At 38.1% G+C, this 25,315-nt stretch overlaps 1 protein-coding gene across 2 annotated transcripts in view; it reads left to right on the forward strand.

Moving 5' to 3' along the window:
• LOC131049847 (uncharacterized) overlaps nucleotides 1–25,315 on the forward strand; it is a 130,830-nt gene that overhangs the window by 56,976 nt on the left and 48,539 nt on the right. For both annotated transcript variants that reach the window (XM_057983940.2, XM_057983933.2), the window contains exons 2-4: nucleotides 1,351–1,479; nucleotides 1,612–1,732; nucleotides 1,853–1,934. In XM_057983940.2, the coding sequence (XP_057839923.1) occupies nucleotides 1,351–1,479; nucleotides 1,612–1,732; nucleotides 1,853–1,934 (332 nt within the window). The remainder of the gene's footprint in view (nucleotides 1–1,350; nucleotides 1,480–1,611; nucleotides 1,733–1,852; nucleotides 1,935–25,315) is intronic.

Here is a 25,315-nt window from a genome sequence, read left to right on the forward strand (position 1 = left end):
TAGCAATAAATCAGAAAAATCTCTTCAGCAAAAGAGTTTTCACCAGGTGCAGAAATTGCTGCTTGTATCAGCCCCAATACAATAATGCTCCTACCACATACAGTCTCAGTAAGGCATAAGACTTTACCAAGGGTTTGCTAAATTTTATCAGCCAATCAGTACAGAGATCGTAGCTCACAATAGGGTTCCCAGATGCTGACCAGGGGTTTTACTTTTGGTTAATTTATTATTGTATTAAATTCCTCTAGCTTATAGCACTTTTTGAGAGATTGTTGTAAGCGAAGTCAAGATGGATAGAAGACCTTAGTAAATTGTAGTTGGGGGCTCCAAAGACTAAGTAAACGTCACTGGTGCAGCTCCTATTCTTGAAATCTTCAAGACCTCTTATGTTGATTTGTCTTCTGCACTCTAAGCTTCTCTACCTTAAATCCTCTCCTTCTGAATAGCAGAGAAAATGATGTGTGTTATTGTTGTTGAGAAATGATAAAATGTGGATCCTATAAATATGAATTTAAACTTTAAAGCTAAATCTTAGCTTTAGCCGATGTCATTTGCTCAATTGATGGCATTCACTAAAACAAAGGTATTGCAAAATTGTAATCCATTGCGTTGATGATGTTGGCTACAAACAGGCCAAAGGGAAAATAGAGGGTCAGAGGGACAATTGGGGCCAGGAGGACAAATCTGTTATATGATGGATGATGGCTGATAAAGCATCTTTCATAGAGTACTGTAAGCTGGCCCACCCTAATTGTAATATATATATGAACATATGCTTAGGATGGTTAATGCACCAATGATTCCTGCATAAGAAGAATGCCAATAATGCAAAAATAAGATGTATACACTAGCAAATCAAAAACCACTATGAACATGTGGTGTGTGTGTCTGTATCCAAAAATTTAATTTATGTATCTATTGCTTAGACATTTTTGTGTTTCTTGTAGCTGTTTCATCATTATATATCAAGGAAAATAGCTTGTTTTGCATTTGTTTCTGTAGACAAGTGTAAGCAGCTTTAGGGAATAAGTCGACAATATTTGTGAATGAAAGCTATTGCACTTGTCAAGGAGTACAATTTTCTACAATTAGATTTGCTCATGTTTGGTAATTAAATACAAAGGAAATGGCCATCTTACATACTCTTAGATTATGAATTAATGTTCTTGCAGTTGTTTTATGCACATCATTACACCTTGCTATGTAAAATATTGGCTTTCTGTGAGCTGCCTCCAGAAAGAATCTATAGCATCTACTCGGATTTACATATTGTCAATTAACTTTTTCAAGGGTTGTAGTTCCTCTTTGTTATTTAATCTGAGAGAACTAAAAAACATATACTAACTGCAGGTAGTTCTTGATTTGGACGAGACATTGGTGTGTGCCTATGAATCTTCAAGTTTGCCTTCGTTTATCCATAATCAAGCCACGCAAGCAGGAATCAAGTGGTTTGAGCTACAATGTGTTTCTGTTGATAAGGTCAATCAGGGATTTGTTGATAGCAATTTTTTACTCCATTTTCTAAGTCATAAGTTAATTGCTATAGTTTGTGGGAGTATTTATTTTATATTCTGTGCTTTACTCATTGTATTTCAATCTCTTCAAAATTAGGAAGATGAAGGAAAACAAAAAGTAAACCATGTGACTGTCTATGAACGACCTGGCCTGCAAGAATTCTTATCAGAGGCCAGCGAGTTTGCAGAACTTGTCCTATTCACCGCCGGACTTGAAGGTTGAAATTTCAACAACTAAATTTGTCTTTGCTGTGCTCTCAGAATTTATTAATATGCAGATGATTTACATATTGTTAATCTTTCCTTGTTTGGGTGGCTATTGAAATTTGACTCTAAAGGTTACGCGAAACCTCTTGTTGACAAGATAGATTCAGAAAACAGGATTGCTGCTCGACTTTATCGGCCTGCAACAGTTACCACGTAAGTCCAAGCATAAGAGCACAAGTCTTCTTTACTTTCTCTTTTTATCTAATTTGTACCTTTCACTGGTTTTGATTGTGCTTAAATTCAATATCTCGGTCATCTCCTATTTCAATTTTTCTTTTAATGTATCTGTAAAATAATCTAGTTTATTTTGGAGCAGGGAGTCCTTAAGAGTGAATGATTCTGTTAATACATCCATTTGTTTATGACATAGTTGAATTATATTATACAACAAATACAATGAAAATTAGGACAAAAATCATTGATGGGAAGAAAAATAAAAAATATGATATGGATACTTGGCTGTTGGAAGACATTTATTTCAACTTTTTTCGTGCACTTGTTTTGCTCAAATTACATAATTGAAAAAATATCAATATAACTTCATTGAGTTCATACGATTCAAGGGCTTATTAATAAAACACTGCACAAGAATCACAGCAATGGTGGAGATTCTAGATATGCCAATAATTGTGGTGGAGCTTGCTTATACTGTGTAAATTTAGAGTTTACTCTTTGGAATATTATATAATTTGGTCAAACTAACTGGACAAAACTTTAACTTCTATGTAAGTGGCACCCTTATTCTTTCGTCTCGAGTCTTTTGTGGCTAGAAACTGGTTTGGTCATGGGGTAGACTCACAATCATGATTTCAGGAACATAGGATTAGCTACAGTAGCCTATTTGTTGAAGGAGTGAAGTGTAAATCAAGGATAGATTTTTCTTACTTTTGCTTAGACCTGCCTCAATTTGAAGAATTGTGAGGCATGTTTCATCCAAGTCTGTTGGAAGAAAGTTAGATCTTATTAGTGTTAAGATACAGATCGTGAACAGTAGATTTGAAAAGCTGCTAGGATTACAAATATGGAATTGGTGCTAAGGCAAACATTTTGAACTTCTTAGAGTTTTTTTTTATGTTGCTAATCATAGCTATTTTGATTCATGTATATTATATGCAGTTAATAGCATCAATTCATGCATGGTGATTTTGTCAAACACTTACGTAAAACTCTTTAAAAACATGCAAGGAGTCAAACATGGTAAAAACAGAAAGGAACCGATAAGGTTTATTACATATATGAAATGATGATTGATCAGCTGTCATCATTATAGAAATTTATAGATTACATATTTCTCCTTTAACTAAAGCTTTTCAATATGGTAGTGCTCTCGAATTGGATGATAGATATTCCTTCTTAGTATAAACATCATTCTCAAAAATATCGTGATCATCATCCCGTGAAACACATTCTGATGCCTACACTCTACTTGCGCTTAAGTTTGATTCGGAAATAGGGTCAAATGTTGTTGGACCAACTATGTCATTGCAAACCAATCAGTCAAAAAGTTATCTTGTGACTTGAAAACATGGAAATGTCGTAAAAATGATGTGTTTTGATGCATGACAGTTTGTGATGATGTTTGGAGGGTAGTTGAGGTGGTCCTGAACGTCTTGGAGAGTATTTGACAAAGTAGCAGATTGTGGAATGTCACGATCCCACCACAAAGAGCCCTTAAATAGACAATATATATCAGAAAATTGTCTTATGAAATAAGACTTCACTATTTTCTGCAATCTAGATAAAAGGAATTACTATATCAGGCAGCAATGATCTTCATAATAGCAACGGTTTTATCACATCAAAGAATAGCAATCTAAAGTCAGCATCAACTTGTCTATATTCAGCGATCCCTGTACGGAGACAACAATACAACGATAAGATTAAGGCACACATTAAAGATTTGTGTTGAAAGAGCATTGATTTGTGTTTATACTAATATGGGTGTTATTAATCATTGATGGGGAGACATACACTTAAGCAAACAGCGGTTAAGTAATAAAGAGGCATGCGATTAGTCTTGAGGAGGTAGCGGTTAGTTTGAAAAGACACCTCTCTTAGGAAGAGGTAAGAGTTGTGACTCATCGTCCTTCCTTGAGGTCTATATAAGGAAGAAATTCATTTAGTTAAAGGCATCAAAGAAGCAGAACAAATTTAATTACTGGCAATCATTATTGTAACAGCAGATTGGTATGCTGTATCTTACTTATGAACTAAGTGCCTATGTACAGTAATGTTACATTTGAATTCTATTAGGAATCATGGGCAAGTATATGGCCTATGATATAAGCTATCTCATTTATCTTTATATATATACATATAACAGAAATAATGTCTATATGAGGAAGAAATTCATTATTAAAAGGCATTGAAGAAGCAGATCAAATTGAATTACTGGCAATCATTATTGTAACAGCAGAGTGGTATGCTGTATCTTACTTATGAACCAAGTGCTTATGTACAGTAATGTTATATTTGAATTCTATTAGGAATAATGGGCAAATATATGGCCTATGATATAAGCTATCTCATTTATCCTTGTATATATACATATAACAGAAATAATGTCAATACGATTTATATTTGTTAATAATAGGGAATTCAGATTTATATGGCAGTTATGCTTAATTTCATTTATTTAAATATACATTCGTAATACATGAGACATTAGTATATTAATGACCTAATTCTTAATCATTCTCTATTGCCCCTCATGAGGATTGGCTGGATTTGTTAGGAAGAGGTGGTATTAATATCTCACAAGGTAGGTGAGCCCCAAGAGGTGGTATGGGCAGGTGTTTCTGAAACCCCTGGGCATACTTGTTGAGAATGGTTTTCTAGTGTCCTAACATAGTTATTCCCCATCCTCCGTTAGGGTTGATGATTAGGAAAGAAGGAAGGATTGGGCTTAAATATAGTAATTTTTAATTGTATTACGAATACTAATTGTTCTCTAGTTTTGATAATCTGATTTAAGGCATAATAAGTATGATGGCGTATGTTTAATTATGGAAAACAGGCATACTCATAGTAAATGGTTTCTACATTGTTTTGCAGGGCTTCAATCAGGTGAAAGATATTTCTAACCCAACTTGTTTAATTGAAATTGAGAATTAGGGCTAAATTAGGGCATTCCCAATTAGGGGACTTTACATGGAACTAAGTAGTAAAGCAAGAATGGTGGAATCACTGCCTTGTATAGGTGGTAAAAACATCACCTACCATGGCAAGTCCACAAAGTACTACACCGAGTGCACAAAATACGAGGACAAATGATTGGATACTATGCTAGACTCGCAAATTATGGGCAAATGTAAGACTATTGGTTTGGCGAAAGTGCAACTGCCAACTGCCAGCACAATGAGTAGACTTCAGAGGGCTTTGGAACGTGAATTGATTCATTTGACATTTGCTCTTCCTTTTTGGTGCCATGGAAGGATAGAGGAAGAATACAACCTACATTTTTGTTGCTCGTTGTGAAACTGCATGTGTAGAAGCGAAGGTTTTTGAATTTTAGGGGTTGTAGAGCAGTTGTGAAGGAGTTTCAAAACATTGTAATGACTCCATTTAGCCCTATTAGCATTGTAATCCTTGTCTGAATGATTGAGATAGTGGTACAAGGAGCAATATGCTTACTCTTGTTGAATTTTTCATCCTTTAGGATCTCCCTAGGTAATGTTGTGTTTTAGTTTTTATGTTTGTGTTTCCTTCGATGCGTATGCTACTAGCATATGCATTTTAAGAAGATTTTAAAACATAATTTTTAAGGTTGTTTGTTGAGTTGGTGTTGGTACTCATAGGAACTTGATTTTTAAATTGCTTTTGATAAATTTGTCATTGTTAATCTGTAATAGGCTGCCCCTATTTGCTACAATTACTTCCCAAATGGTCTTGAAGAATTTTGTCAAACAGTTGCCATGCATTCCTTCTGTGTACTGATTTTTCCTTCTTAAGCAGTGGACTGTTGTTAAGTTGGTACCTGGTGTGTTTAGGTGTGTAATGTCTTCTCAATTCATAAGTAATGTCAACGTACATAAACAATCCATAAGCAAACATATAACTTATTTGCACCAAATTGGAAATGTCATTGAACAATTAATACTGAATAATTTCCAGGTTTCATTACATTGATTCATTCAAGAAACTAAGGAAATCACAGCATGATTTAGAAGCCTAACATTAAGAGGTGAAGTGCCCAGAACATTTAGAACCTGGAAGGTACCCTTTGTGATAATATTTGTCTTCAATGGCTGCATAAATACAATCTACAGCAGTAGTAATAATGTCTGAAATCTCCTCTCAGCAGCAGCTATAACAAGGTAAGTTCAGTTTGCCAAGATTCAGTCCAGTCATCTCCACCAGCTGTACAAACCTTAGCGACTATGTATTACGCCCAGCACAATAATGAACCTGCATAACTCCACGCCAAACCTAGAAGAATATAACCCCAATGTTGCAGGTTTTAATCCATGTTGACAGTGTGTCCAAACAGACCCTTCATATTGCCCAAACGTCGCATATTCCAATCTGCAGCCAAGGATGGTCTGGAAAAATAATACGGTCAGCTGAGTGTGAAGCCTGCTCTTGGTAATAACCTCCACGTTCAGCATCAAATATAATGGCAGCTACAGGTGTGCACTTTCAGTCAGGGAAATCTATTCCAAAAGTGATACTTACGGCAGATATAATGTGCCCATGTCAGCAAGTACGGCCCAGTCAAAACAAAAGCATGGACCAGGGAAGGAAGAACTGCCCAGCAAGATTAGAACTGCAACCAAACTCTAAATACACCTCCAAACGATTTTTCCCAGCCTCAACAATGTTGGCGAATTAGCTTCCAATCAAGCTGTGATATCAATTAAAGCTCAATCTGTGTTGCCTGTATGGAAACACCAGTAACCCTCCAGACTATGTCTTTCAATAGCGTGGAAAGTGTTGTTTATGAGGGTGTACGTCCCCACAAACCATGAAAGAACTCCTGCAATACACAGAAAATCTCTTCAATTCAAAACTGATGCCTGTAAGAAAGCTCTCAACTTCATTTTATAGCTTCATCTTAGAAGTTGCTCAACCGCCCTATGAATGTGTGATAAATAATTTCTTTTTAAAAATATCACTTCTCACTTAAGTGAATAAAGTGTACCTTTTAAAATAAAGTGACTTTATAAATGAATGTACTTTAATTTTTTAGTCACTTTATTAATTTAAACTCCCTTTTTCTTCTGAAAATGGCCCTTTCAATAATATAATAATATTTTGACACTTAAGGTCACTGTTTTATGTGCCCAAGATTTAAAAATTTTCACCCCAGTTCCAACGAGCTATGACACTAAGGTTGGAATTAAATATTTTAATTAAATTTAAGCAACCTTAGTAAAATAATTAAAATAACTCATTAATGCACCAAATTTGCGAAAACTTGTCAAAACACATCGGAATCAAGTTCCGATCGCACCAAAGTGATCTTGATAACGAATAATAGCAAACGAGGTTGATCGGGCGACTTACTAAAAATAGACGGCTTCTCCAAGATTCTTGGAGACCAATCCAAAGGCCAGAAATCACTTTGGAAAATGGCGTATAACTCCACTAAACCAACTAAGCTAACCGGAAACATCAGATTACTCATCTGAACAAGGTGATGTGAACCCAAAGTCTCAGCTACTAAAGCTTGCTAGAGAACCTGGAAAATGGGGACATTACATAATCAGGTTATCCTTGTGTTATTAATGTCAATTGAATTTCTACCTTTGTCAAGTAGTAAAGTTGTTTGTTCATGGTTCAATTTTTCAATTAACCATTCTTGTAGATTGCTTGAGGTTAAACGATTTTGGCAGAGGATGACAAGGTTCCTAATTGATGATAATACCAACAATGGAAAGAAGAGGTAGAGATCGCAGAGGCTTTCATTTGAAAACAACATTGGCAAATGGATAAGTGAAATCCTTTAGCATGACATCTAAGCGGCAATGTTAGCACAATGTTAGCGCAAGGCAAATGAAGACAAGTGAAGAGTGAAGCTCACTTTTCTCAATTACTTAACCATTAGAAAGCTCCATCTAGATAAATTCAAATGTGTCAACTCCATGAATTTTTTTCATCTAATGGTGTCATTTCCAATTCTAAATCCCACCTTAATAGATAATGAGCAAATTGACAAGCTAGACACTATTTCTAGTTGGCAAAGCCTTGATAGGGTCATGCTAGTTTTTGAAAAAGTGGCAAAGACAAGTGGAAATTCTACTAAAGAAAAGGAAGTTAAGTGAAACCATAACTAAGGCACACGTTAATAGTGGCCAATCCAATGTAAGATGGTGCTTGGAGTGGCATGAAACCTAGTGAATCATTCCTTGACAATAAACACATGTAAAACAGTCATGTAAGTGCATTTTTGGTGCGGGAAAGCCACCATAAAGTTCTCCCTTATTCTTAAAAAGTGGCATATTCAATTCAAATTCACGCTTAAGCCTTAAGTCTATAAAAAACAAATTGGCACACTTTTAAGCGCTTATTGCTAGTTGTTCATATCTCAATGTGTTTTTAACATGGCGAGGCTAGTCTAAAGTAGTGCTAAATGAAAATCAATTAAAGGCAAGTCATAAAGAGCCATTTTGGATTGGCTTAGTCATCTAAGAATATTGCTTGACACTAATAAAATAGTAAATTCTATTTATAGTTCTAGTTAGGTCTTAGGGAGCTTCCTCTTATAATTTGAAGAATGTCCCCCTTAGTTTTTTTCCCTCGTAATTCTATTTATTGTTTTAGTTTGAGTTTTTTCATAAGAGACAAATTAGAACACTAAAAATTGACTTTGGATATTTGAAATGTCCCCCTTAGTTTTTTTCCCAATTTCAACACAACAATTTCACCCATTAGCGTTAGCAAAGATGAAACATTGAGAAGCATTACATGTTGGCGGTTGGACCAACCACTTCCACTTTTACAGCGGGATAAGAAAATACTGAAAATTTTAACAACTTGGCAGTATAACCAGCCACTTCCACTTATTCAGTGGGGGAATTACAAACCAAAAGAAAGCTCAACCACTTGTGCAGTGGGAGCAATACATTATTAGCTGAAAAATACAATGCTGGAAAGATAAAATAACTATGCTAGGCGGTAAACCAGCCTCTTCCACTTATGTAGTGGGTAATAAGGAACTAATCAAGGTGACGTTTGCTGTTAGTACTACTAATCAGCGTTACATTATGAAGCATGAATTGCAAATCAAGTAATATTGCTGTCCAACAACTGCAAATGATATCCAATATTTTTTTTCCAGATTTTAAGAGGCTCACAACAATGGAAACCACCCCCCTGTCACGCCCCGCCATGAGGCCCAAAGGACAAAACATCTATGAACATGAAAATGCTAATAATTTTTATTTATTTAATATAGCATATACAAATGCTAAAAGATACATTTAACAAGATACATAATGAATCAACTAACAAATGTCCTCAAGGCCCCATAACAATGCAACATGAGGTTATACATCTTCTCAAATAATTAACAAGGAACTGCTATACAAATTACAATATAAATCATTACATGGGTACAAGATTCTCATTACATTACTTGAGTATTATACATAAGAATTTCAAATACATAATGATGGATCCTTAATATACAAATCTCCAAGAGTCCCATGAAGGGAAGAATACATGAATCTGGTACAACAAAATAGTCTTCAAAACTTCTCCGAGCCATCACGATCATGAAACTGAAGGAGCCAAACCCAATGGATGCGAAAAGCACTCCACCCAACCATGTGCCACCATAAGGTCCACCCCCTGTGCTAGGAGGTATCAGCCAGACCCACTAGGCGGAAGCAAGGCATACAAGGGAACCAACATGTCTCTCAGGAGAATTAACATGACAATACTCACAAAGAACAATTAGTCTAAATGTACAAGAGGCTCACAAGAGATCACCACATAAAACATATAAGAATAACATCCAAACTCCAGAGGCCCCAAACAAATTACAAAAGGTCAACAAACATGAGAAAACCAACCACTTCCGGAAGCTCAACAATACACGGAAGGATAAAGATGCGGGTTACCACTAGGTAGCAAAGGGAGGAGTGTCATCACTAGGATGTCATGAGTTACCAGGTCTTCACTAGGTCTCGACCCCCATCCTGGGTTACCCTAGTGACCTCTCCCGACCCCCATACATTCACTAGTGGACCACACCAACCTTTCGAGTAGACAAGATAGGTGGAAGCCATTCCAAGCCCTTCTCCACTTACCCTCAAACCTATACGAGCGTTTGCGGGCAAGGAGGCATCAAAGAATTATCTTAATTAATGTGAACTAACTACCCACCCAAGTTTATTAATTAGGTTATCACTTGATTACAAAACTTCCATTGAGTTACCTAGGCAACCACTTTGGGTCCCGACCCCCAATGAAAGCCACTCCCCCATACTTGCACCTAGGAAACAAATGATAAAACACAAGGCCATGATATCCAAAACACAAAGAGGCAGGATTCCAACCATAGCATGGCTTAGTACACATGCTAGAAAAGACCCCCCAAAAGGAGTAATAACATCAATAGTCTAGGAATGACCATCTAGCACGCAAAATTCCACTGATTCAAAATATCAAGAGAAACAGTACATCAATGACCAACAATGAAGGCTCGACTAACAAGGAGGTCTAGCATGATGCCAATCCATAACATTCATGGACAATGAGTAACATGCACAAAAGAAACTCTAACACTGTCCAAGCCTCTGGAAGCTAAATACAATTAAAGCATCATAATCCGAGTATCCAACTATGATGGGCAAAGCAAACTAATACCGTGGACTCACAAAACCAAACGTAACGAGTACATTTCTACTATAAAACCAAGGAGTTCAAGATAACACCTATAACTTCATTAATTCAAATTTAACATTAAGTTTTCAATATTCCAAAATTCAAAACATTAAAGTTCACAATAAAACTAACTTTTCAATGATCAATCGTTTATGATAACTAAAAACATTTCTACCAATTCCACAATCATGATTGAATTCAATAACAATAAGAATGAACGCAGAGCTCAAGAATAAAATATACATTTATTTATACAATCATGTTATGACTTGAATAAAACTGGATTTTAAACCCAGTTCTGAAATCTGCTATATTCCAAAATCGAGAGACATGAATGAAAACCTTTTGCATATATATATATACATATATATATGCATATACATGTATATCTATATAAATGCATATACATGTATATCTATATATGTGCATATATATAGATATACTTACATATATATGCAATCACTAAACAAAACTGGATTCACTAAACAAAACTGGATTTTAATCACAGTTACTGAAAACTGTTATATTCCAATATCAGAGAGACATATATATAAAAATCTTTTGTATATAAATACACACACACACACACATATATTTATCATACACTTAAATAAAATTGAATTCGATAAACATATTGATAGAGCAAATATCATAATTATCGCACAACACAACATATTTTTATTGCAAACCAAAATCGTAGCACAACGGCCGTTGGAGGAACACAGGGGGAGGAGGAGGGGGCTTGCAGGGGTTCACGATAGAGATTTCGATATATATATATATATATATATACATGTTTATTTAAATCCAAACTTAAACCAGAGTTCTTGCACATTTCACAGAGATAAATTTTTTTTTTTTAAGAGATCAAAAATCTAAATTCCCAAATTTTATTCTATCTGTAGATGTTAAATGAAAATAAATAATAAAAAGAGCAATTTTAGAACTTGCAAAGACCAATAGCCACAAAAAACATTAAGTCTTTTTGAAAAACAAATTCCCAAAACACAAGATCCAAATAATCCTAATTTTAAATCCACTTTCCTGAGTTCTAACCCAAATTTTTAAAACATGCAAGGAAATAACCAGATTTCTTACCTTTATTCGCTTTCTAGGAAGAAAATAGAGAAGAAGCAGTATTTGCAGGATATCAAACAATGAGCTCCAAACCAGATTTTACAAGCAATTCTTCCAAAATCCCTTCCCAAAAATTCGTTTTTCCAAGAGCCAGAAATATCCCCAAGTTCTTCCTCTCAAAACCCACAAGCCAGAAAACCAGAGAGAAGACAAAAATGGAGAGCCATATTTTGCAAAACTCATTGCTTCCAAAAAGCAAGCCACCAAAATAAAAACACCCTTTTAAAAAAAAATGTAACTCCCAACATGCAAGATTCCTCCATTAAATCCATTAAATTATTTTGTAACCCCCACATGCACATGCAAGTTGTTAATTAAAATAAATAATAATTACTTTCTTTTTAGATTTAAGTTTTTTTTCAAAACAATAAATGGTAATAATATATATATTTTTTAAAGCAATAAGTGATAATAAGATTATTAAAGGAATATTTAAGTAAATGTTTATAATAGATCAAATGAGACAACAATAATAAATTATTAATTTACTAACCTTTAAATAAATAGTTGTTATTTTTTATTTATTTTTAATAAGTAAATAGCTGCATAGGGGTAACACCCTTGTATTAAACAAAAAGGAGAATACAAGGCCTGATTCAAAAAGAGCGGTAGGGGGAAAGAATCAGGAAGAAAACCCCCTACCTTAGCTCCAGTCTAAGACAAGAAAGACAACCCTGAAGGCTGGAAGAGTACAAACATAAACCAACCTCTTACAGATACAAAGGTTTTAAGATAAAATCATACAAACTCAAAAAGTAGAGAGACCAGAGGGCCTAGTGACAACCGGAGTCAGAGAGAGTCTTCATAATCGTCATCCGCTAGCACATTAGCCGCATCCAGAACAATGGGACATTCTGTGCCACAATTCGAATGAGCAGCCGATTCTGCCTTCTCCTTTGGGAGTTGGTAGTTGTTTGGGAACCACTCTTCGCCCAACCCAAAACCCTAGTCATTTCCATCCACCAGATCTCCGTTCTCCAAAATCCCAAAGTCATCGATTCCTGCTATATCTTCATCACAGAGAAATTTTGCCTGCCATTCCGATGTGAAACCGCTTTGTATGCCAGTCGCTTTAAGAAGGAAATCAATGTTCCTGGAGATGCCAGGCAAGGTTGCTTGGAGAGACTCAAAATCTAGAGAATTAACAATCACAAGCTTCTTTACCTCCGCTCCGTTGCCTAGTGACATAGTAATTTTGGGGTAGCGGAATACAAAGATTGACATCAATATTGTCCAATACCGCATCTATTTCCCCCAGCAGGCGATGCTTAAACATCATTTGCGTTAACAATTTTGCTTTTTGCTTACTAGTACCCATGTAAATTATCATTGTAAGAAAAAAAGCTGGGATATCGGCGTTGGCTCTGTACCTATGATACGCCATGAGGAATTCCTTTCCTAGAATCCTCTTAACGCTGTGGAGAATGAGAGGATGCCGAGAGAAGAGGACCTCTTGCAGACGTTTGTCCGTGATTTCACCCAGGAAAGCCATTTGGTGACAAGTAGCTTCAAGGAGGATTGGGGTCTCCATAGCGAATCACCAAGAAAGAAAAGCAACTGTTTAATGGAAAGGGTATACCATTGTTAAATAGCGCGGCATCAAACTAGAGAATACGACACCTTGCAAGCAATTCATACCCAATAAATATCCACACGTGTGAGCTGCCAATATCCAAAAACCATCTGCGCCAAAGCTCCTCAACTTGGTGTCGATCGACTTTAAGCATCAAGTGATCATAAACAAATCTTGAGAGAATCTAGTCGTGACTAGATATTAATAAAGTACACTTATATTTAATTGCCCCGAGGCCAAAACCGACACTAATCAATGATGCCGGCAAAGCGTCACATCACGATGGTAAGAAGAGACCATAACAGGTAAAAAGGGCAAACGGTCGATCTCTCCACCGGAAACCATGACCGGGGGTAAAGCGGCTACTGGGGAGCAAAGCAACAATTTGCTCCACAGCCGGAAGTTGCGGAATGAGCTAGAGAGCGTGCAACCATCAATAGACCCAACCGGAGAGCGACCCCCTAAATGCAGAGTGAGGGTAGCATGTCAACCGGTGGAACCAATGCCATATCACTAACCGGCCCCAAAAAACATCATCGGTGAATATTCAGGTGGGGTCACCTATGGTTATAGCCAATTTAGAAAGTCTATTAGCTTCACCATTACCTTCCCTGTAGATGTGGCTAACCCGAAATTCATCAAAGGTAGCTAGCAGCGCCAAGATCGGTTGAAGCCACTGGTTAAGACGCCAACTAGGGATGTTATTACAGCGGATCGCATTAATAACATTTAATGAGTCTCCCTCCAAATGAATTCTTTGCACCCCTAGCTCCTTCCCTAATTGAAGGCCTCTGAAAGCTGCTCTGAATTCCGCTTCATTATTAGTGGCCACACTAATCTTTTCAGAGATTTCTTTTATATAGAGACCATCAGAGTCCCTCAGAATACAACCAACTCCACTTTGACCCGGATTTCCTGCAAAAGCACCATCAAAGTTTACCTTGCTCCACCCAACCTCTGGCGCATCCCATTTCACCCCCACTCTTGGATTGGTTTGATCCACCGGGGTACCCAGTCCGAAGATCGGAGGGATGAGGAGGTTTGGAAGAACCAGCTTAATCTTACAATCCTAGTCCGTGAACAAAATTTTCTTTAATGATTTGGATTGGGCAGCCTCATTCAGGAGTTCAGTCAGGTGGTTCTCAATTTTCCCGCAAAGAGACAATAGACTCATTTCTTTACCTTGGAAGATTCTGCAGTTCCTTTCTTTCCAGATTTCCCAGATCAGAAGAAATGGGAGTATAAAAAGCAAATCAGCAAAAACAGCCTTACATGCCGGTTTAGGCCATTGCAAAAACCAGTTATCCAGCGCTGCTGGGAAGGGGCCGAAGATTCTCAGTTTACCCATGAAATGCCACCAGCAGTGATTGGAGAATTTGCAGTGGAGAAGAAGATGATCCACAGTCTCTTCCTGTTCCAAACATAAAGGACATCTGTTGGGTCCATTGATACCCATTGACTGGAGCCTTTCTTGAGTCAAGATTTTTCTCTGACATGCCAGCCAGGGAAAGGAGCCCGCTTTGGGAAGGAGATGTTGATGCCAAAAAAGATTACAAGGCCAGTCTTGTTTATCGATAGCAGCTTCTTTCAGTTTGTAACCAAAACATACTTTGTATTTACCATCGGAGGAACCGCACCACCTAATAATGTCCTTATCAGGGGAAGGGAAAATAAACCTTTTGTTGAGAATGTCAGTAAACAGGTCCTTCTGATGCTGATCCAAGTCCAGCTGATCCAAAGAGTTCCATTTCCATATGGCAATGCCATTTTCTTGGATCGGATAACCATAATCACAGATATTGTGCCCCCAAAGGCAATAGGTTTCTGCCATAATAGGTTGCATAGAGGGGTTGTAGCATAGGGCAGCTTCACCAGACCAAGAATCAAACCAAAAGGAGGCATCCCTGCCATTCCTGACATCCCAGGTAACCTGATCACTTATGATTTCCCTGCTGTCCAAAATGAAATTCCAGATAGCCGAGCCTCTGGGAGGATTGTTGATAGTCAGAATCCTTTTAGGCTCCAAGGAATCCAGATATTTATGTTTCAAGAGCCTTACCCATTTTTTCTTCCCGCCGCTACAGATCTCCCAAACCAACTTAGCACCCATTGCTAAATTCATAATCGAGATTTGGCGAATGCCAGCACCTCTTGCCTTTTTTGGTTGGCAGATCTTTTTCCAGGCTATCAAAGGGAATTTACCTTTGTCATCCGAACCATTCCAAAGGAAGTTTCTCATTAGAGAAATCAATGTATCTTCAATTGCCACCGGTAGTCTCAGGTAAGCCATGGAAAAACCCGGTAGCGCTGAAAGAACCGACTTTATCATAGTAAGCTTCCTAGCAGAGGATAACCACTTGCCTTTCCAAGTTGCAAGTTTGGATTTGCACTTATCAACAAGATGCTTCCAGTAGTGAGATCTGTTGCTACCAATGAAGAGGGGAGTACCAAGAAACTTCCCAGGGAAGTTAGCGACTCTGATATTAAGAATCCTTGATAATACAGCTTGTAGATTAAGCGAGGTGTTGACAAAAAACACTTCAGATTTGTGCTAGTTGATTTTCTGCCTAGAAGCCAAACAGTAATCATCAAGGCATGTTTTAATAGTTCTAGCTTCCCTCCTACAAGCCGAACCAAACAAAATGGTGTCATCAGCAAACTGAAGTCGAGTCATTTTTTCAACCCCTGTTGCCACATTAACTCCAACCCAACGATCATCGTGCTGAAGAGCTCTTATAGATTGACCCAGAGCTTCAACCATTATGATAAACAAAAATGGTGATAATGGATTCCTTGTTTGATTCCTCTTGTCGAAGAGAAATAACCATGGGATGAGCCATTGACCAGAACAAAGAATTTGGGGGAAGAGAGACAACTCTTGACCCAAGTGAGCCATTCCTTGCAGAAGCCAAATTTATTAAGAACATCAAAAAAGAAAACCCTGTCCACCATGTCATAAGCTTTCAGGATGTCTAGTTTTAAAATCATACAGGAGTCCATGGTCTTCCTGGCTGTGTGAAGCGTTTCATGAGCAATGATAATGCCTTCCACAATGGATCTTCCAGGGGCAAAACCGCTTTGTTCATCTGATATGATGTGATTAAGGAGGGGCTTCAATCTATTAGCTATGATCTTTGTTACAATCTTATATACATTGTTGCATAGAGCAATGGGCCTAAAGTCACTCGTCTATTGTGGATTTTGCTTCTTTGGAATTAGAGTCAAAAAGGTGTGATTGAAAGCCCCTAACATAGTCATCTTCTTTCTTGTTTCTTCTACTGCAAGATGTAGATCTTGAGCAATGATATCCCATAAATGATCGAAGAAAGCAGCAGGGAAGCCATCTGGGCCATGAGTCTTATCCGGTTTCAGCTGGAAGGTGGTAATCCTTACTTCATCAATTGAAATAGGAGTACAGAGAGCTGTATTTTGATCACTCGATATAACAGTTGGGATTGAGTTCAGAATTCTGGTTCTTGCTTCACGATCGATGTGATGGACCCCGTTCAACAAAGAGTCAAAGAATCTTACAACTTCCTGCGCAATGTCCTCATAATTCCTGACAGTGACTCCGTCCGGTCTCATAATCTCCGATATTCTGTTTCTATTTCGATTGGTAATGGCTGACTGGTGGAAGAATTTGGTGTTTTTATCACCTTCCTTAAGCCACAACTCCCTTGATTTTTGACGCCAGTGAATTTCCTCACACCGAAGGATTTCATTTAGGTCAGACTTGAGAGAATTTTCTTTGATAAATAGATCCTCAGTCATTCCAGAAGTGATAATAGAGCTGGTTAAGTCTGCCAGTTCAGCCTTAATTCTTAATTTCTCCATGTGAATATTCTTGAAATGGCTCTTATTCCATTCTTTGATCTTGACCTTGATATACTTGAGCTTTTTATTGAGAATGAGAAGTCTCGAATAATTCCCAAAAACTGGTTCATTCCACCAAGCGGCTATAAGGTCATATAGCTCAGGCACTCTGAACCACATTTTCTCAAACCGGAACGGGGTACCCCCCTCCGCTTGACCCAAGGCGACCTCCAGACAGATCGGGTAGTGATCTGATCCGATAAGTGGGAGAATTGACGATTCTAAGGCTAAATCTTGTCCTAACCACTCACCAAAGACAAGAAACGGGTCAAGCCGTTCAACAATATTTGTAAAACCTGCTCTCCGATTCGTCCATGTGAAAATACCATTTTTCGGAACAATGTCTAAAAGGTGATTCTGCTCAACAAAATCCAAAATGTCCTTTTGGGACGAACCAGTTCTCTGGATACCCCCACTTTTCTTAGAGCCAGAGATGATCGCATTGAAGTCCTTGGCTACCACACAACTACCATCGGTAATATTGTTTAGTTTGCTGGATAAGAGAGCCCAGAGAGCCCGTTTATCACCAGCAGTAGATGGTTCGTACACATTGAAAAGATTGAAATTCTCATTTCGTCCAAGAATAGTAAGCGAGCAGTGTTGCCAATACTTATCTTCCCCTACAAGTGAGATCTTAACAATCATGGGGTTCCAAATGATTCCCAAGCCACCAGAGGCTCCATCCGATTGCCTAAAAAACCCATTCCACTGTTTCCAAACTCTCATTTTAGCAGCAACCTCAACCTTGCTCTATTTAGTTTACTGAAGTAGCCAAATATCTCCTTTAGTGTCATCAATCTGGCGCTTAATCAAGCGCCATTTGTCAGGAGCATTGATGCCCATTAAGCGCCATTTGTCAGGAGCATTGATGCCCCTGACATTCCAAGATAGGAGTTTCATTGCTCCTGGGGAAGGGTATTTCCCTTCCCTAAATTAAGTTTGGTTTGACCACAGACAACACCAGCCACTGCTAGCATAACTTTTTTGGACTTGCGCCCTTGCACACCTTTTGGCTTAAAATTAGGTTGTCTTCCTCCCCCTCCGAGGCGGAGGTTTCAATTTCACCATCTTCCAGCTCAATGCCTATAGAGGAGCAGATCTGCCCTCCCATCTCCCTCATAGTGCCAGTCTCCATATCGTGAGAGTGAAGATTGCCATCTTCAATTACCAGTTGATTCCTGGGCACAAAGGGGGAGGGTGGAAGTGAATCCACTAACTTGGATTCAATGTCTGCCTGTAGGGTTTTGGTCTTCTCCAAAAGTGTGAGAAGATCTTGTTGACTCTCGCATTGACTAGAGGAGGGAGGAATTATGATCAAAGGGGTTGCTTGCGTTAGTGGAACATTCTCATTGTCAAGAGTATTGTTGCAAAAAGCTTCCTTGGTGTCAAAGGCAATAGGAGGTTCCGGTTGCAGATTTACCTCAATAGGAGATTGCATACATGAATAACTTCGCTGTATTGTAGCCGAAACATCACAACTAATACCGGTATGATCTAAGGAAAAGCATTTAGGACAAATATGTAGTTGATCATCTCTATCAATCTTTTGGATCCAGATCTTCCTTGCCCCAATAGTTCTGACTTCGTTGGGGATCTTGGTGATTTGATCCGTGCTAATACAAATTCTGAGGAAGCTTCCCCATAATTTATCCTCCAAGATATCATCTGCCAATACAAAGGTGCCAAGGTCTTTGCATATATCCTTGATGACATCAATGTGCCAATAATCCGAGGGACAATTATATAGTCTTATCCATACCTTGCTGTCCGGCAAAACATACGTTCGGGGGTTGAAATTGGGCTGTCAATTAATGGTGTGAACTTCAATGCCATTAAGACGTATGGACCTTTATTTTTCGCTTGCCATTTATCCTTATTGCCCATAAATTCAATCATATAAAAATCATTCGGAAGGATATTAATGTTAATATCCTTACCCCACTGCCCTCTACACCAGGACTCAAAGCTGTCCTTAACCCGCTTTCCACCACCCCACTTGATGAAAAGGCAAGACTCAAGCAAATTTGACCTAGCAGAATTAATTTTATTCTCATCCAAAAAGATAGTGGGTCGTGAGGTTTTTCTTACCGGTTTATGAAAACGGGGTCACTGAGGGAGGGAGGCGGCTCTTCGAAAGTCAGGGCGTCTTTCTTGGCTCGACCAAGGGTTTCGATTGTTAGGGCGGAAATTGGATCTCCAAAACCTGGCTTGGTCCGCCCTTGAGTTGTCTTGCCTGAAGCGCCCATTCCGCTTGTGGGGATTACCGTGATCAATCGGGGGAACCAAAAAAGAGTCAGTGTAAGGATTGCCTCTCTCGGGTGCTGCACCGGAAATGCTAGGTTCAAGCGGTGGATACCAGTTTCGAGGAGCCTCGGATGCGAGATGCTTAGCCTTACGAAACCAACCTTTGTTATTCCAAATGAAACCATTCTCCTTCCACTTATGCAGGATAATAGGGCACTGGTTGCCATTTGAGTAAGGGTTTCCATAGTTTAACCGCAGTCTGGAATGTCTATTGCCCTGGACCATATCTGCTTTCCCAGCATTAATTGGTTTCTGAACAGCCTGCAATCTACCTGTCTCGATGGGGAAGGCAATGTCCACTTCATCGCTCCAAGATCCAACCTTCGTAGACTGAGCGCTAGAGTAGCACACATCAGTAACCCTGCTCCTATCGCCAGTGTCGATCCTGCTGCCATCCAGTGCTGCCATCTTGCTCGTAATAGATTATTTTAAATTAATGGTCCAGTTTATTAATCAAATAGTTATTATTTTTAATTCCCTTATAAATTCTCTTTTCGAAATAATTAATTGATTTAAATATTTTAAAGCTTTAAGTACCACAATCACAATTTATTAATTAATTAAACAACCATATCCCAAATACGAAGAGAGATAAAATACTAATCACTCCACAAAAAATATTATACTATAAGCATGAGTAACGAATTACGACAAACTCAAAACACAGTGAGCTAACAAAGGGTGACGACTGATAAACCTGACGAACAAAGAACTAGGGTGCCTGACAGGGGTCTGACTGATATCTCCATTGTCCACTTTACCATTGGGTTGGAGAGCATGCTCAGACCTGAAGATTCAGGTGGAGTCGATGCTCGATACCTGTAGCTGCATAAACAAACTGTCGAACATATATATAATCCACAAAATATCATAACGTGAATAGGGAATGGAAGCGATGTAGCTTGCCCGAAAAAGAGCAGTGCAACGCTTTTCCCTTTCAACCAAGCACATCAAACATAGAAGCAGTGTACATCAAGTTAGTATACATCGAGAATTGTAAAGAAACTCATAAATTAACTAGCACAATAATGATATCGTATATGAATAACATCTAATAATCACATCATAAACTACTTCATATGATTCCATTGAAGACATTGACATATAATTATCAATCGCAACCACATAACTACATCAAAGATAATAAGCAATGTAAGATCAAGGCAGATATACATCTAAGAGCATCAAGATAAAATTCTAACATCACAAAAATATTCCATCTATAATCATCTAACACACACAAAGAGCGAAGATACATCATATAACATCATTATTCTAACCATCCACATATCATGAAATATCATAGTCACATAGAAATCTAGGAAGCATAGACAAGCATCACATTCCAAAACCAAAATCGACCAACATCAAAATAAGGGTCGAACCACATAGAACACAAATCACAAGGTCTAACAAGCCAAAAGAGGGAGGGGCACCACACCCCCAAACACCAAACGCTAAAGTCTGATACACTTACCTAGCAAACTGAAAATACAGACCAACAACACAAGACACACCAAAATGTTCCTATCTCCTCCAAAACACAACGGATTGATTTGGAATAAAATGCTAATGAAGCCTAGAGATGAGGCGACCAAGACAAGATCCAAACCCAGCTGCAAATCTGATCTAACAATTAGCGCATGCTTCCGAAGACAACCACATGCATGGTACGACTTGGGAGGAAGGGGCGATTTTCAATATAAAATTCAAATCTGTGAATTAGAACCTGAAAATCAGCAGGAAGGGGCACCTAGACCATAGGAAAATAATGGGAGATTGCCCAAAAGCAACCAACAATCCCTCTTAGACTTGTGAATGAAAATCACTTTCAGCTCCACAGTAAACCAGCAACCTGGAAACTCACAAAACACCCCGAAAATATCAGAAAACATCAAAAGACACCTTAACAATGAACTCCATCTGTTCTTAGCGTAAAGAACAACCTCACAATCTCAACTAGTTGCTATCTCTCAAGCAAGAAGCCAAGAACAAGCTAGGAGGTATGCATTCCTCGAAGCAAATCGGTCTCCATTTCGGCCACACTTCGTTACAAAATATTCATGGATGCCAAAACAAGAGTCCAACACTCTTATTTATAGCCTTTGTGTCTCCAAATTCAAATTCACATTCTCTCCAAATGGACGTCAAATCCAAATGCACATTCACTTCACATTATTTTGAAATTTACATTTCATTTCTCCTTTTCTCCAAATCGACCTTCACAAAGAGGCAAATATACTTCATAAAAATATCAATAAAGTATATTGTGGCGTCCAAAGGTAATAAAGTCATTATATTATAAAATCAAACTTATTTCTCCTTAGGCGTCCATCATGCCTTAAATATTATTTCATTTTATAAAACATTTTACCTTAATAATGAAGCGCCCAACATAAGCTCTGAATTGCCAAAAATAACTCCAAGAATGCTGGAAGACCATCTACTCAAACTGACTTGCCAAAAATAGCCATCTGAACTGGCCTGCTCAAACCTTGCTAAACATAGCACTGCTAAAAATAACACCTACTAAAAATAGCATATGGCTAAAAATAGTGTGTCCAAATCCATTTTAACCACATTTTGAGCAGCCGTCACAACTTACTAAAAATAGTAAATCCGAAAAAGTCTTCAGATTCATTTGCATGTCACCATCGCGAAGCTCTCTGAAAACCCAGAAGGAATCTAGAATCAAAACTGTAAAACTCCAACATGCAAGCCACCAAAACTGCCAAAGCATCCTCCTAAAAAATAGGAAATCCTAATTATTGCTCGCGACTAGCCTACGAGTCTTCAGAATAGGCTAACAGCCAATTGAATTGATCACTGTTGAGAAGGGGAAATTACAGTCCACCCTCCCCAAGATTGCTTGTCCTCAAGCAATCACAAGCCTAGATGTTGCAAAATCTCCTCTCTCTCCCAAGTAGCATCCTCCATAGGAAAATTCTTTCACTTCACCAAATACTCCTTGATTGTCCTTATCCTCAAAGAGCGCTCTCTGAAATCAATGATCTCCTTTGAAACCAACACCAACTGTCCTTCCTCATCCAAAGCAAGCAAATCAGAAGAGACAACTACATTGTGTCCAAGTGCCTTCTTGAGGCGAGACACGTGGAAGTCATTGTGAACTTTGCTACTCGCTGGTAGCTTCGACTCATAAGCCTTGGCTCCAACTCTCCTGATGACTCTGAACGACCCATAGAAACGTGGCTTGAGTTTCTGCCCTCCACTCTTCTTGAGAGTAGGCTGTCTGAAAGGCTACAGTCTAAGATAGACCATGTCTGCAACCTCAAATGTGCGCTCTATACGTTGCTGGTCAGCGTACAACTTCTTTTGATTTTGTGCAATCTAGAGGTTATTCTTCAAAGACTTCAAAATATCTTGACACTGTTGCACCATATCCTTTGCTTGTGGGGCTTTGCTATCACCAAACATCAAATCAGCAAAGCTAGGAGCCTCGTATCCATAGAGTGCCATGAAGGGAGACATTCTGATGGACATGTGGTAGGATGAATTGTAGCAATACTCCCCTAAGTGAAGCCATCTCACCCAAGCTCGCTGCTGCTCCGATACATAATTCCTGAGATAGCCCTCCAACCACTTGTTTACAAACTCCATTTGCTCATCAGTAGGACGCGAAAATCAAGGTTTAGGAAGAAAATTTCAAAATTCAAAAAATTCCTTCCTCAAGGAAGAAATGCGCCCAAGGTGAAGATTTCAAGGCACCAGAGAAATTGGCTTATGGAAATTTTCGCTCCATGACTTAGGACAAGACAAAATTCCTTGAACATGGAAAAGGTGGTCAGTTGATTGAAAAATCTTCCTTTAGGACGAGGTGTGCACAAGAACACGAGAAAATTCCTTCAGGACAAAAATCTCTCTAAAGAAGATTTCCTCTCTCCAAGAATTCTAGGTGTGCAAAAATCCTTTAGAAGTGGAAAAGATTGTCAAAATTCTTCTAAGGTAGGAAAATCTTCCAAAATGTCTTTTGTGATCCCGGAATGGAAAGATTCTTGCAAAAGATGAGTTGGCGACATGCAAAGAGAATATTTTGTATTAATGAAGCACAACCTGGAAAATTATAAAAGTTCCTATGACGGCAGGGTCCATTTTTGCATCCCGAGAACCTATTGAGTGCATGGCAGCATGATGGCGCATTTATTGCTAGTGGACATCTTGACCAAGTAGTGGCATAATTAATGCATGGCGGCTACTATATTCCAGGAAGTGATGGTGCATTCAATGCACATTGGCTGAATTTGAAAGAAGTGTTGCATTTAATGCACAATAGACACCATTTTTGGCTAGAATGTAATTAATTGATAATGGGCATAATGGATCATTAATGCTTATTCTCACCTTGTTGCATCATGTGTGTGGAATCTTTTCAGTCAAACACTAATTAGGGTTTGCTTATAATCAAGGTTGGAGGCCTATATAAGGGGGTGACCCCTTCATTTGTAAAGCAGGGAGATTTGTATGAAAATGTTACGATAAGTTTTTGAGATAATAACAATGATGCATTGTTCACTAATGGTGTTCACTTAAGTTATTTTTCAAAACTTGCATGGTTTCACCTTCCTCACTTAGAATAGATTTATTTTCAAGTATTTAGATGAATGAGGTTGATTGCAATGCATTAAGGAAAAGATCGTTTACTCATACCTTTTGTTGCTAGCTGATTGTTATCAACAATGCAAGGTTGGAATGGGCCATTTTATGTGTGTATTTAATCCGAATCATTAGATGGATATTGTTCTCTGATGGTATTCATTGATGATTTGAAATCTTTCAAACACACCCCTTGAAGATTGTACTTGCTTCATGTAGTTCTCTCAATGTGGCGAAGTTAAGTTTGGTTGATCCTATCCTAGACATTGCCATCTACTAAGTTCTTAGGTTTAGAGTAGTGTTCCTGAACCCTTCCTCATTTTATTTTTCTGCATATTTCAATCGAGAAAGTCCTAAAAATTGAACCATTTATTGCCAAACCATTCAAGAATATTCTTGAAGTTATAAATTTGCTAAAATCTTCTTTAAGTGTGCATAAGTCCCCTTGGATTACTGGCATATCACATTGTTGTGACGTCTTTACACATTGCCCCATTGCAAATGGGAACCCCCACTTTTCGCTTTTTAGAGTAGAAGTTTTGCCTAATTTCCTAGTGTTTGCCTTTTTCTAATGTGAGGGTTTCTTGAATTATGAATAGAATCATGTGTTTTAAAATGTCAAAATATTAGAGTGATCTCAAGTTTTGTCCAAGTCTAGGGGTTGCCTTAGGGTTTTGATTTATTCTTACTAAGTGTTGAGTTTTAATTTTGCCTTGACATTTGAGTGTAAATGTGTTTAAGTGTAGACCTTTGAGCGTAAACATGTTTTTGAACGTCCTCGTTAGTGATTTTAAGTGCTAAGGTATTTTAGGACTTTTAGGGGTTGTTTTCTCGCTCCTAAGAAGTTATTCAAGTTGATTTTGCACTTTATCCCGATAGGTTTCTTTTTGTTTCGCTCAAATTTTGGTGAATTTGCCTAAGTTCCGATGCGTTTTATTGAAAATTCTAAGTGTCCAGATGATTTTGAGTGGTTAAACTGTTAAATTCCTGATGAAAATCCATGTTCTACGGGTCAAAAAGTCAATTTTCTTGATGGGAGGTGCTTTTCCCCCCACATTTCCGATGACCCATGATTTTCCCCCACTCAAAATCCTGATTGGTGGTGAATTTCCTCTGGATTTCTGATGGACCCAATTATTCCCCTACTCATTATCTAGACATGGGGCGATTTTCCACCAGGATGCTCAAAATTTGACTGTGGGGGAAT

This window comes from Cryptomeria japonica, chromosome 5 (assembly GCF_030272615.1).
Source record: "Cryptomeria japonica chromosome 5, Sugi_1.0, whole genome shotgun sequence".
NCBI lineage: Eukaryota > Viridiplantae > Streptophyta > Pinopsida > Cupressales > Cupressaceae > Cryptomeria > Cryptomeria japonica.